Genomic DNA, 15,559 nt, shown 5'->3' on the forward strand with positions numbered 1-15,559 from the left:
TAACTCAACTTATTTTAACGTGTCAAATTTCTGCTCAACTCATCCATTTTACGCCCCTAAATTGCAGTTTCCTTTATCAACTGCAGAGGTGTTTTCATACATTAATCATCAGCTTCTTCATATAGATACACGCCTCTATGGAGATGCTTCCAACAATTTGTAACCCAGCTTGAAGCAAAAACTGATCTTTGCAGTTAAAATTGATATTCTTTGCTACAACCAAGGACAAATTCCCTTTTACTGATGATTTTTGTATAACATCAAAGTGGTTCCCTTTGCTGTGTTAACCAGATAGACAGCTCATAAAGAAAATGCAATTCAGTTTTAGACTAACCATATAGTTTACCAATTTTTTCTCTCCTTAATCTAAGAAGACATTGTTGACATACTGAATAGAATAACAACATTTCTTTTAAAAGCTTGGTTGATTTAACTATATAAGAGTGAAATTGTACTCCCATGGGCCATGGCAATAGTCCCACGACACGCTTGAGAGCATTTTCTAACTCTGAATAAGCAAAATAGAGAAAAAGATTAGCAATTAGAACTTCGGCACATTCAAAAGTATCCTTACAAAGTTCCTACAAATTTCCTCACCGTTTTGCACCTAAAATATGAAGGAAAGAAAGAAAACATGCTAAGCTGAAATTTGATAGAGCTGATTTTCAAAAGTAAAGTTAATTTAGATCAACCTTGGACATCTCAAACTCTATACATTGTGAAGGATCCTGAAGCCCCTGCACCAGCATCTCTTTGACCAAAATGTCAGTGATGTCCCTTTTTACGAGCCGGGAAAAAGCCACCAATTGATTTGTCCTCCCTGTCATGCCCAACCTTTTTTGGTAGCATGTAAAACTAAGCTGAAACAATGAACTTCAACGGAACCAAGTTTACAAGTGTAAATAACTCCTTTCTATTGAAGAAAGAAAAAAATAGAATCTATCAGACTCAGATCAGATGGGTATATAATATACCTCTTTGGTTAGAAACTTGAGGATAGCCAAAATCTCTGAAAAATCAGGTCTTTGAGTGGGATCTTGCTGCCAACATTTCTCAAGAAGTTCCACAAGCTTTGGATGAGCAGGTTCTGAAATTCTTGGCCGTAGACCCTGATAAATTATCATTCTAATGAGGAATGGTAGCTCAACAAGAGAAGATTTCACTAGAAATTCACAATGACAATAACACGCATATTACCTGTTGCACAATGCCTATTGCTGCTTGTAAAGGTGTTAAGTGTGCATATGGTATCTGGCTTGTCGTAGACATGACATAAGTCGGGGTGATAAAGAAATACTAGGCGACATTGAGTAGCAGTAAAACTTACTTCTCCACTCAGAAGTTCCCACAGCACTATACCAAAGCTGAAAACATCGGCCTTGTGATCATATGGTCTGTGTTCAATTACCTTTCAACAAAGAGAAACCATTTTAGGTTGAAGTAAACCTTTTTATTTATTGATAAATAAGGTGGAAGTAAACTACCTTGCTAACAAATGGTTAAGCACATAATAGGCTTCAACATTACTGATACACAATGGTGGAGTGGGATGATATAAAACGTTATTGAAAGTGACAGCATGAAGGGGAAAATCACACTTCATTAAGTCGATCGATCAATCAACCAACAACTCCATTCCCAAATTAGTTGGGGTCAGTTTTATTAATAATCTATCCATTCTACCCTATTTGGATCCATTTTACTCCAATATTCAACCACCACCAACTCTAGAAAGATGATTTGTCAATTGCAAGAGATTCTTTTATCTTACCAGACGATTTTCAGATGAGATCAAGTTTTGGAAAATGATAGAATTTCATGAAAGCTTAATCGTTCACTTTGTGTATGATGTTTTGTTACTGTGAACAGACAAATGCCAATTACAGAAAGAGTCATGAGACACCTAGTTTCCATGTTCATGCATGTAAAGAGATCACCAATTCAAGTACTGAAGTGAAAAAAATTACTCCCTACATATAGGATGTCCTATTTCACTTTTCATAGTCGTTTTGTTGAATATATTATTTTGTTCTACTTTTTATGAAAAACGTTTTAAATCAAAATCTTCTTTTTCGAAGAAATATTCAACCATCTTTTAATTCTACAGGTATCGGATAAGTTGACACTTATAAACAGGACATCAATTGGGACCAAGAAGTGAGAATTACAAGAACATTCTCTACTGGTTCAGAATAAAATGGATAAGTTGACACTTATAAACAGGACATCAATTGGGACCAAGAAGTGAGAATTACAAGAACATTCTCTACTGGTACAGAATATTTTTTTCATATAGAGGAGCCAAAATCCCAAGAAGCATTAAAACAATCTGGTCTCAATTCTATAAATCATGGACAGAGTCAGATTCACATGAATGAACACAAGTGAGGTTGTAAATCCTAAAGAGCTGCTCATTAAATGAACATGAACATATGACTGACACACCTCATAATGAAGACCTCTTGTGAGAACTCTTTTAATATATCCATATTCAACTGCTCTGACTTCAGAACTGTTATAGCTACTTCCTAGCAACAATACGTGCCTTTATACCTGAAAGAGACAGTGTAAATCCTCTGACTACAACCCAACTAGAAATCAGAAACAGAAGATTAGATCATACAGATCTCCAGATGACCCAGAAGCAACTCTGTTTTCCAACTTCAATAGACGAAGATCAATTTCCCAGTCGTCAGTTCCGTCAGTAGGTATTTTAACACATTTAGAAATTGATTCAGATACTGGTTGACCTTGATCATTCATAGCAACCCTGTTTCCTATAATTTCATATTAAAAAAAAAAGTATGAAGTATATAGCACCACTAAGAGAAAAAAGGCAGAAACATACTTATAAATCTTGCGATTGTAGGAAGAGAACAAAGACGTGGTTATTTGAGGGGTTTCTTTGCAGTGATAGGTGAGAAAGGTACAGCGAGAGTTTCAGGTCTATTGCTCGCAGGGGACACTTCAATTTTTGTATCTTAGTCCTTAGACAAATTCATACAAGGTTCCAAACCGTGTCAGACATCAAGATCAACCTCAAGGAGTATGATATAATTCCAATAGTGGGAGTAAACTATATTGACGGTGCTTAAATTGGAGCTTGTGAGAAATATAAGAGAAGAATATTATTGAATTGTGTCTCTACATTATAACATTGAGACCTATTTATAGACACTTCATTAGACTCCTTTTACAACTAGGACATTACAATCCTTTTCCAAGTAGGATTCTATATACTATTCTTATTCCTATTTCTATTTCAATTCTAAGTGGATTGTATATACTATTTTTGTTCCTATTCCTATTCTAACACTCCACCTCAAGCTGGTGCATACAAGTCATATGTACCTAGCTTGTTACAGATATAATTAATATGAGGACTGGTGAGGAAATTAGTGAAGATATCTGCAAGTTGATCACTCGTAGCTTGTTACAGATATAATTAATATGAGGACTGGTGAGGAAATTAGTGAAGATATCTGCAAGTTGATCACTCGACTTTACAAATTTTGGACAAAATCTCTCGAGAGTATCTTTTCTCTGACAAAGTGACAGTCAATCTCAATATGCTTAGTCCTCTCATGAAATACTGGATTTGATGCATAATGTTGATTAAACACAAAATGATTAGCTCCATTACGAGTCATGTCAAACTTCTAAATTACTATGATCAACTTCCCAAACCAAGCTTGAGAAGAACGTTGAAGACCATGGAGTGACTTGTGCAATCAACATATAAGGCTACTAGACTCCCCCTAAGCAACAAAAACAAGTGGTTGCTCCATATATACTTTTTCATCGAGATCAACATGAAGAAAGTATCACTGTAATCCAGCCCAAATATCTAAGTATACCTTTTCGGCAAAAGTGAATCTAAATCAAAGAGAATATTGCTGGAAAACTAGGATATGCCGGAAACTCGGATCTGTTGGATTTTGCACAACATTGACAAAAGTTGAAACTACGTAAATCAAATATGGAGTCACCGAGAAGACACGCAGTGCTACGCAAATTAGATATGAGAAAGTAGTTACCCGAAAGATGGCACAGTGCTACATAAATCAGATATGAGGAAGTAATCACCGAAATGATGCATGGTGCTACAAAAATCAGATATGACAAAGTAGTCACCGAAAAGATGCATGGTGCTACGCAATTCGGATATGAAAAAGTAGTCACCGAAAAGATGACACGGTGCTACGCAAATCGGATATGAGAAAGTAATCACTGAAAAGATGACACAGTGCTACGCAAATCAGATATGAGAAAGTAGTCACCAGAAAGATGGCACGGTGCTACACAAATTAGATAACAGAAAGTAGTCATCGAAAAGATGGCACGGTAACATGTCTGACTGAGTTTTCTTCTCATAAATATGGGGTTCATGCATATATAATTGGCCCTACTTTTGTTAACATAACCATTGGCCAAACGGCGCCACGGGCTATGGAAGCTCTTTGATTCTCCACCAAGATCGTAGAACTCTAATACCATGTGAGAAATATAGGAAAAGAATATTATTGAATTGTGTCTCTACATTGTAACATTGAGACTTTATTTATAGACACTACATTAGACTCCTTTTTCAACTAGTACACTACATTACAATCCTTTCCCAAGTAGGATTTTATATACTATTCTTGTTCCTATTCCTATTCTAACAGAGCTATTAAAACTGCTTATCTCGGCTTACCCTTGGGCGCTTCCACAAGGACCAGGGAACATGAAATCTAGTGATCGAGAGAGTTGAGAAAAGGCTACCAAGATAGCAAAATCTGTATATATCAAGGGGGAAGGCATGTTATTAATTAAAAACACTCTGTCTAGCATCCATACATACTTTGTCATTGTTTCACGCACTAGCCAGTGTCACAAAGTTAAATTGGAAACGCTCCAAACAACTTCTTATGGGATTCAACAAATGGGGCTAGGAAGTTCCACCTAGTCAGATGGGATGACATTAGGTCTTCCCAAAAAAAATGGAGTGATCATGGGTGCAAGATCTTTGAATAGTCAACAAAGCTCTATTAGGCAAATGGCTATGGAGAGTCAAGATTGGGGAGCATGATTTATTGAGAAGGATAGAGGAAAAGTATGGAGTTGTTGAAGTGGAGGACAAAAAATATCGCATTCCCTTTCAGATTAGAAATATTATGAGAGGTCGGGAAAACATCACTGGCAACATAACCTTCAAAGTGGAAGATGGAAGCAGACACAGCTTTTGGAGTAATAGGTGGTGTGGAAAAAGAACTTTGGGACACATTCCCAAGCATTTATAAATATATCAAGACAAAAGGAATGACAACATAATAAATCTGAATGTTACCAAAAGGGGGGAGTACACTGGGCGGTAGGGGTCAAGAGGAGTTTTCGACATTGGAAAGTTGTTGCGGCCTGATTGTAAAATGCTTTACAAGCAAAGTATATCTACAGGACTCAAGAAGGTGACGGGTGGAGAGAGATGGATCCTTTTCAGTAAAATCATATTATCAATGCTCTTGGAGAGGGAGGAATCAGGTTTTTCTTCATACTAACTATCTGGATTCCACAGGCACCAACACAGACATATTCTTTTGCTTGGCTGGCAGGCTGACAGCGATGGGAGCAAATTATTGACAGCAAAGAATTTAAAGAAGCGGATTACATATGTCAGATGGTACTTCAGGTGTAAATGTTGGGGTGAAGATGTGGACCACCTCCCTCTACATCGTTAGGTGGCTACTTGCTTGTGGTATGAGATATAGAGATGGTTCGGGCAACAATGGGCAATGATAGCACGGTGAAGGATGCACTCTCCAGTTGGAATATCAGGAGAAGGAAGGAAAACCAAAGAGTTTGCAATGTATCCCCACTAGCACTTATGCGGATCCTATAAAAGGAAAGAACTAGGAGAGTGCTCGAGGGGCTAGAGCATGATTTTGCCCATTTGAGGAATAGCCTCTCTTTTCTAGTTTCATTTTGGTGCACCCATGAAGTCCCACTTTGTGGTATGCTAATTGTATCAGGGAGATCTCCCATTAAAAATAGAATTATTTATCTTATCCAAAAAAGAAACAAGGATATCATATACTCCCACATTGAATGTTGGTTGCATCTGACAAACAGAGCCAACATCTTGTTTACTTGAGTGTTCAACCATTAAATGAAACCATATTTAGTGAACTTCTATGAGTCTAAAATGAGAAACATAACAGCAGAAACTCATTGGAAAACTGCAAGCTAATCTTAATTAAAAAACAAATCAAACACTGAACTGACCAACAATCCAGAAGGAAATGGTCCAAAATAAATGTCTTTGTAGGAAGAAGGAAAATATCAATATCTTACTTTCAGACTGGAAACTACAAAGTAATCCTCTTCCGTAGTATTTCAGCGTGTAAAACAACTATGCTAGTCAAATATGTATGAACTGAAGAATGAAACATAGACCTTTCAAATGGATAGGAATAATTGATTCTCTATAGAAAGAAACATTAACATTGTACCTCATATGGCCACCCATCAACCACGAAGACATCTAAGGAGAAACCATCAGCCGTCGAAAAAACATGAGCTTCCTCAATGTTCAGACCAATCTCAGAAACTATAGAAGTCAACTGGAAAATCAAGATGAACTTTTTTAAGAGGAAACAGGATGAGATCAAAGATAACATGCTAACATTTCCAAAAACTGAAACATATCTGGAAGTTTCTGCAGATTAACTAATTATAACTAACAAAGAACCCACTTTAATGTGGACTAATTATTCAATGATAAAACCACAGAACTGCCTGAGATAGAACAGCAAATAAGATAACAAAAGGGTGTTGGTGCATATAAATCATCTCAATACTTCTAATAGATATCTTTCTATTTTAAGAGGGATCCCAGCCTTGCATCATAAATGACATCTTTCAACCAGTTAGGAAGGTTAAGAAGTTACGATAGCACAAACATCGGTTTGCGGTAGAGCAAGGACTAAGTACCGAAACCTTCCAGTTGGTAAGACAGCTTTATCGTGATTCCTTAAAGTTAAAGATAATTTTTGTTTTGCAAAGAGAGTCCATTTTTGTGTTACAATGAAGGCCCTCCAGAATGAAAGAAATTGAGTCAACATCATACCAATAGGCTGTGATATTATGTCATAACTGATTTCAAGATTACTATTATGACAATTAACTTCTATTACATATTTTATCAGTATACATGTGTCAAGATTGTAATAACAAATTAAATTATGTCAATATATATGCAAACAGTAGATTTCAGAGAGGCCTAGCTCATTTTCAGAAAATTTTATGCTAACATGGACATTAGATTTTCAAGGACAAGTTCTATGAAAACTCACAGTTACAATGTATACGCGCAAGTACCATGTAAGGAGCAAGGAAGATTGCCACAAGGGAGATCTACCTGAGTCAGCAACTTTGGCTTGTTAATCGTTGAAAAAGTAATCTCGTGCATGGTCCTACATACATTCAATGACACATAGAATACTGCTTGAATACAGTTAAGACAATTGTTGAAAAAGTAATCTCATGCATGGGCCTACATAAAGTCAATAGCACATAGAATACTGCTTGAATACAGTTACGAAAAAAATCGTCAATTACGAAAATTTGTAAAAAGAATCAAAATTATAAAAGAAGTGAACTTAATGGTTATCTTGCAAATGAATATTTCACTTACTGTAGGATCAAGGGCATGAAGATCACGCACTTGTTTTCCCACTCATATATAGTCATAAATCTAGCTGATATTTCTAACCCTAGAAGCCCCCACTCAATCTCTCCTCAATAAGCCAACAATAAGAGGTGGTTCCATCACACTGCAATCCCCATCTATCACTTAACATCACCACCAGAAATTTTTTATTGTGAATCCTTCTTCCCTCTCTATCTTTCCTCACCACGATCATGACGACATAAGCAAAATTTTGTATCATCTCACAACCACCATCTCTACCAGCCACAGTTGTCGCCAAACAAGTCTACCACTACCACACAATTCTCATGTTTAGTACCTAGATTGATATAAATAGATTTCACTTGCTCTGTAATGCAAATGGGAAGTCAATCTACTTGAAATTACACTTTTAAAGGTCGTTTAATTTGAAAACAAGTTATACCGAAATTATAATATGGAGATTAAATAACAATGGAGTTATTTAGTGAATATAGATTATGTGATAAATTATTCTTCATGATAATATAACTTTTGAAAATAAACACTATTCTATTTAGGGTTTTTCTTGAAGTGCACTGATCATACAATCCAAACGGACCATACTCCTAGCCAACTACATTTTGTAAGCGCAAAGAGCGTTCTCATTCCTCTTCCATTTGAGAATATAGACTTGGAAAATATTATTAAGATGAGTTAACTACATTATTACACTTGAGTACTATTTATAGACATTACATTACAATTCTTTTCCATGTAGGAGACTATATACAATCCTATTCCTATTCTACCACCCTCAAGCTGATAGCTTGTTATAGATACGAGGACCAATAAGAAACTTGGTGAAAATAACTGCAAGTTGATCACTTAACTTCACAAATTTTGTAACAATATCGCCTAAGAGTATCTTTTCTCTCACAATGCGCCAAATCAATTTTAATATGCTTATTCCTCTTGTGAAATACTGGATTTGATGCAGTATGAATTATGAAGGGCCGCTTGATTATCACACACAAGTTTCATCTGATTGACTTCTCCAAATTTTAATTCTTTAAGCAATGGTTTGAACCAAACTAGCTCACAAGTAGCTACAAACATTGCTCGATATTTTGCTTCAGCACTAGATCAAGCAACCACATTATGTTTCTTACTCTTTTGGGACCCTAAATTATCTCCTACTAAAACACAATATTCAAATGTAGAACGTCTATCAGAAGGTGACCTTGCTCAATCAACATCTGTATATTTAAAGGACTTGCTCATGGCCTCAAGCCTCTTAAGAGTATTCCTTTGCCTAGAGCTGACTTTACATATTGTAGAAGGCAGACAACTGCATCCCGATAACTATACATGAAGAATCCATAAACTGACTAACAACATTTCATGAAAAGAAATATCAGGTTTAGTCAATGTGAGATAATTCAACTTATCAACCAACCAACTATATTTTTTGGGATCACTGGCATGAGTTTAGCATTCGAATCCATCGAAGTGTCAATTTGCATCCCCCAAACCTCTGAAAGGCGAGGCAGATAGACCCCAGAAATGTGGAAGGTCCTAAACCAAGGAACAAAGGATGAAATCTCAAGAAATTGCAAAAACTGGCACCAGGAGTTGACCACAGAAGCAATCACGGGCTGTGATAAGCACCATGGAACGTAGTGAGCAGCCGTGGTAAAGATTTAGAGAAACAGACTTGCAGTGACCCCTCCCATAGGTCCTCTGGAAACTTCCCAAGGTAAGAGCCACAGACGACCACCAAAGATCGTGGAGCCCTTCACAGACCGTGGTGTGTCTACGTGGTGTTCACTCTGCAGGCCTCCTACAGGACCTACACCACGGCCACGTTCCATGGGTCGTGATGCTCTTCACGGACCGTGAAAGGTCTCCGTGAAGAAAGTTTAGAGACCCTTCCTGCGGACTCCCAAAAACAGTTTCCTAAGTAAAACACCACGGGACCTCACCACGGGCCGTGGTGAGCACCATGGACCGTAAAGGTGCCTCGTGAAGCCAGTTCCGGTCAGATTTTTAAAGGGACACTTTGAGATAAGCCTTCATCTTTACCACCCATATGTGATAATTTTCTCCAGTAAACATAAGAGGGCCTTGGAAACAGCCTCTGGCAGAAATGCAAGGCAAGGCTGCGTACAATAGACCCTTGTGGTCAGGCCCTTCCCCGGACCCTGCGCATAGCGGGAGCTTTAGTGCACCGGGCTGCCCTTTAAACATAAGAGGGCCTACACCCAAGAAGTCGTTGGATATCATGTTACTGCTGCTCAGCTCACTCACCTTAGAAGAACTGAAGGAAAAAATTGTCTTTTTTCCTTCACAAATCCCTTAAGAAGATCTCTTGATACCACTATTAATATTTGAAACTTTAAAGAAAAAGATAAGTTTCAGCAGAAGCCTTTTTTTTCGTTCATCACAGATGGCAAAAGGCATATACACAAATATCTACATAAGTTTACAAAAGTTAGTAGAGGACCAGACCTATGCAACTACAATTGTACTTTTTTACAACACATAATACATAAAACAAGGGCTATAATGCCTTTATCAACTAAATAGAATATTTAAAAAAGAACTATTAAACTAAAGACTATTTAGAAAATTTTCATTTTGTCTAAAGCATACTTCCGTTGTAAAATAACAATTCTTGATCTGAACTAAACAACCTCAATACCTAGAAAATACTTTAGTAGGCCGAGGTCTTTAGCTTGGAACTGTTGAAAGAGATATATATTGCTTTAAATTAGTGATATCATTTTGATGATTTCTAATGATAACATTAGCATCAACATAAACCACCAAATAAATACACAGACCTGGAATAGAATGTCGATAAAAACATAGAGTGATCAACTTCACCACGAGTCATACTAAACTCCTACATTACTATGTTGAATTTCTCAAACCATGCTCGAGGAGACTGTTTCATACCATAAAGTGACCAGCAATTGACATACAAGGCTATTAGACTCTCTCTGAGCAACAAAACCAGATGGTTGCTCCACATACACTTTTTCCTCAAAGTCACCATGGAGAAAAATATTCTTAATGTCCAACTGATAAAGAGGCCAATGGCAGAAAAGTCGTCAAAAATATCCTGTCGTGACAGAAATGAACGGAGAAGGTCGTAGATGGGATGGGTCAGGTCGAAACTGTAAGCAGAGCACTACAAAAGATCAATCTAGTCGAAAAGTTGTCGGGAAACTTCCACATGCGCCGGCGTGTTCCACAAGTATGCTCACCGAAACCATAACTCTAAGCAGAGCGTATGGGCATGAAAGCATTCCTGCGGGCGGGTGTGGGCGAGGGTGTCTGGCTAGGGTTCTAGTGTCGAAAGTTGACGAACCTTGTGGTGATGTTGGTTTTTGCACAACACCAACAGAAATAGAGATAGCTGCGAGTAGTCACCGGAAAGTGCACACTAACGGAATTTCTCCTGGAATTTGACAGTATATTGCACAACAATGGCTCAGGTACCATTTGAGAAATAAAGACTTGGTAAATATTATTCAGATGAGTTAACTACATTATTAGTCGAGTTAACAACATTATTACGTTGAGACCTATTTGTTGACACTACATTGCAATCCTTTTCCTATTCCTATTCTAACCAGAAAGGGCTAATTATGCCTGTATATGTGAGATATTGACTATCGCGAACGCACGTCATAAATAAAACAACTAACCTGAAATTGTGACATTCACATACCAACAAGAATATAAAAGGTTAAGAAGCCAAACTAGCATCACAAGTCTTACTATATACCAACTGCATGGTTATGGAAAACATTACCTGGTTGTGCCTGAAGTAGAATTGACATCACTTTCTCCATCATGTACATGAGCATTATTATCAAGAATTTCAAAGGGCTGTAGATTTGGTGATGAGCCAAATGTTGGAGGAGGATGGATGCTGGGAGGTGGAGGCAGAGAAGAAACAAGATGGGATAAAAAATAAATTAAAACGCAAGGACGAAAGGACAAACAAAATCACAAGTCTAAAATTAATGGAAAAAGATAAAAACATACAAAAAGGACGAACATTAACACTTAATTAAGAACATACCTTGGGTATTCTTCTTTAACTGCAGAATTTACATCATCAGAGTTGGTTGAGATTCCATTGTAGGTAGGATGCACCTGCATTATGACATCATTAGGTGAGATCTCATTCTAACATGTCAATTGTTCTTGTGATTGAAGTTTGATAGGGATAGTTCTTTAATTTAATCAATAACTTATTTTTCTTTTGGTTCCCTGCCTCTTCCCATGGACAATACACCAGAGATCTTTTCCTTTATCTCATCTATTGTATTGTAGAGCAATAATAGATCTGGGCAGAAGTTCCATTCCCAACCTTTGAGGCAGTACAGCCTATTCACAGTCTTATCGTAATAAGTCGGCAGTCTTTAATTTAGAGCTAGTAAATGGATGCTTTTTGCTTATTCTCTACCTCTTGTTCTTACCCTACATAAAGCCTCTTTCCATTGCAAGCCTCAAAACCACAAGCTCTAACTTCTAGCTTCAATTCCTTGGGCCTTAAGAAGCATCTTAGAACCATATAAGAATTCCATAAGAAGTGGCCCGAACATCACTGTCACAATCCAAAAAAAGAAGAAGAAAAGAGATTCTCCATAAGAGCTGTCTAATTTTACTTTCCAAGGTAACAGGATATATTGGTAATGTAACTCGATGAACACCATCACATTGACTAACTTAACGATATGAGCCTAAAGAAACTTAGGGCCACCAAAAATCTTTCTTGACCTCTAAGAAAATTGTCTAACGTAAGTTCTAATCAAACCATGGTGTTTCGACTTAAATTTTACAGACTTCTCCACCAGAGCAAAGATACCAACCATAGCTTTTTCCGAGTGAACTGTTCAAGAGTCTTTTATCAGGCTATTTGGATTGCCTGTTTATACGTGTATTGTTACTTCAAATATAGTATTATTGATTACATTATTAAAACGTAACAATGAAAAGACCTATTTTACTAAACAACCTATTTGGTGTGGTGGGATTGTTATCTTATTTTTCTTTTCCATTCTGCCTTCACAATTCACCCTTTACCATACTTTTCTTTTCTCACACCACCCATTAACCTATTCTGCCTTCATCGTATTGTACGACCCTCATACTCCTTCTCGCCACTATACATGTTCTCATTCTCACCACTTTCTAGTTTCTTGTTATCTTTTTTCAGAAAAATAAAAATAAAACTGATTATTTCATAGACTATCAAACTTTAAGTTTTAACAACCCTTTCTCATCAGTACTACAATTCCTCCCACTTTATCAGATACTCCTCCTTCAAGCCATTTTACTATCTTGTATGTAATGATCTTTTTTTCCTTTTTCCTGTTTGTTTGAATTGTTGATAAATCCAATATTTACGGTAATTAACGGTATTTAAATAAACTTACAATGCAATACAGTCAAACCAAACAAGAAAAATGTTATTAAACGACAATAAACAACACATTCTATACAAGCATTACTTCAACAACACAAAGTAGTAAGATACAATACAGTGTAACACGAAACATTATGAAACAATGGAAAACAATAATCCATACAGTGTTAAACTTTTTAACTCATAGCTAAAACATGGGATAAGTACCAACAGAAGTGTCAAACCTAGTATACCTTACCACATGATATACAAAGATGTACAAATGCAGCTGCTAGAATTCCATTATTTGGAGCAATCATGGATTATGCACCAACAGACGTTTCAAATTTCAATTACAGCCATCGTTTTTAAAAGAGTACATTGTTTTAAAGAGCACTGTTATCAGTAACAATTGATTGGACACGTAATCCATATCAAGTGTAAAGGATTGGAGATCCGATTTCAGCAGTGAAAATTATATCTTGATAATAACGATCTATTTTCCCATCATTGTTCATAGATGAAAGAGGAAACTGACTGACGGATTCAAAATTAAAAAAACAATTAATTGATAGCATGTAGTGGTCAATTTCAAAAATATATAGCATGTAGTGGTCCATGAAAGTACCCTCCTGCAATTTCTATTTGAAAGACAGAGTAAGAAGGATGAAATAAATTTCTAGCCTTTCGGGTGCAATCAATAAGAACTTATCTTAATAACAGAACCTACTGAAATGGTTTAAATGGGCAAAATATATAATCTTGCAGAAAAATTCTTCATCTCCTATGTTGGTAGAATACCACACAGGATTCGGATGGAGGAAATAAGCATGGCTTATAAAAGGTTAAAGAGCTCGCTGGAAGATTCCTCAGTTTTGGAATCTATTTGAACCATATCATAGATTCTCTGCTGCTAAGCACCAAATGTGTGGACTAAGAACCCATATTTTTAGCTAAGACAAAATAGCAAACTTTTGTTGTTGTTGTTGTTGTTGTTGTTATTGTTGTAATTTACGGGAATTAATTCCTCACAGTTTTTGCATATTTTATGCGCCAAAAACCAATTGGAAAAAGATAACAAGGGAAATATACCTGCACAAGGCGAACATCAAAAGCAGGTCTATTCTCAGGATCCTTCGCTAGTTGCAGTAATCTCCTATGCATGAGCACATCCTCTGCTCTTTCCACATTCACATCTAATGCATATCTGCATGCAACCATATTCATCCCCATACACCACTACACGTAGATAATCTCATTTGATCACAAAAACTAAATATTTAGACGAAACCAAATCCAGGATTCCGAATCAACCATACAAATTCAAATATATAATAAATTGATTAATCAACAAGCTCATTTCCATAAACTAGGTCGGTTTAATACTCCTCTGTAATCATTACACTTCATTCCAGCTCATTTCTCTCTAGTATTAAATAATTTCTCTTAGTATAACACAAACTATTGTAAAACGAGAAGTTATCTAAATTAGACAAAAAACACTAAACAAAAATACGCTCTCTGTTTGGATGGCTGTATAGGGTTTTAGCAACTAACCGAGCGGGGAGGCGATTAAAGTGAAGCCAAAGCTGATATTCAAAGCCAGGGAGGTCAACTTCTTCGAGATTCAAATCCTGTAATCGACTCAACACTTGGTTAAAAGCTTGAAGTTTCTGCCTCTGCAACCGCCTGTGCTTCGGAGACGACGGCTCAACAGCTCGGCTTCCGCAACTCTCGTTATCGTCTATCGCCATTTAAAGAGCAAAATCAAACCTTCTGTTCAACCAAATAAAACTCGCTACAAGAATGGATGAATTTCAAGTGTCACTGTAGAGGAACAAAAAGCTTGCTCCATCATTTTGTTTATTAGTATCAGGCTACTAGCTAAGCTATGAGAAAACTTTTTATATGACGAAAAAGAGGTGACAAAAAATATTCCCAATTATTAGTTTGACCGACTTAAAAATATCTTTTTTATTTAACTAAAATAACTTTTGTAGAATTTTAATTTGATTAAGTATTTTATTTCGATGTAAATAAAACATATATTACAATGCACACCTGATCCCTTCAAAACCATTTACAAAAAAGGAGGCAAAAAACGAAAAAAATCACACATAATAAAAACAAAAGTTTTTAGGCAAATATATGGTATGAAATTCACACAATCAAAAATAACATAATAGGCAAAAGGGTAAGTAGATTATTTACAATTGTTTTCAACAATAACTCCAAATATAAAGAATACAAAAAAAAAAAAAAGGATTGCTATTATCATAGACATTTGTTTCATACCATACCCCAATCACCATTGAGATGTAAATATATATTTCTTTTAATGTTGTAAGGTGTCAAACAATCTGACACAATCCATCAGTTTATACTTCAAATTTATATGGTACAAACTACAAAGTCTTTTTGCCTAATGTTTCTTATATTAATCTTGAATTGAGATGATTGTTTGTTGTTGAAACAGAAATTACCAAGTA

At 36.2% G+C, this 15,559-nt stretch overlaps 1 protein-coding gene across 3 annotated transcripts; it reads right to left on the reverse strand.

Annotated features, from left to right (window-relative positions):
* Window positions 1–397: 397 nt before the first annotated feature.
* LOC129872342 (serine/threonine-protein kinase STY17-like) lies at window positions 398–14,933 on the reverse strand. Of its 3 annotated transcripts, XR_008762548.1 has the most exons (11): window positions 14,628–14,933; window positions 14,163–14,277; window positions 11,742–11,815; window positions 11,469–11,588; window positions 7,397–7,451; window positions 6,489–6,599; window positions 1,328–1,408; window positions 1,198–1,251; window positions 975–1,109; window positions 693–873; window positions 398–607 (listed from the first exon to the last, which is right to left on the reverse strand). XR_008762548.1 is itself a non-coding variant. In XM_055947311.1 (10 exons), the coding sequence occupies exons 1-10, from the start codon at window positions 14,822–14,824 to the stop codon at window positions 856–858; spliced, it is 960 nt and encodes a 319-aa protein (XP_055803286.1). In that variant the 5' UTR covers window positions 14,825–14,933; the 3' UTR covers window positions 398–855. The 3 variants fall into 3 exon arrangements, 2 of the variants coding, with proteins under 2 accessions (XP_055803286.1, XP_055803287.1); XM_055947311.1 differs by having other exon boundaries at window positions 398–873; XM_055947312.1 differs by having other exon boundaries at window positions 399–873; window positions 14,163–14,309; window positions 14,628–14,716.
* Between the last annotated feature and the right edge of the window lie 626 nt (window positions 14,934–15,559).

The sequence above is a fragment of the Solanum dulcamara genome, chromosome 11 (assembly GCF_947179165.1).
Source record: "Solanum dulcamara chromosome 11, daSolDulc1.2, whole genome shotgun sequence".
NCBI lineage: Eukaryota > Viridiplantae > Streptophyta > Magnoliopsida > Solanales > Solanaceae > Solanum > Solanum dulcamara.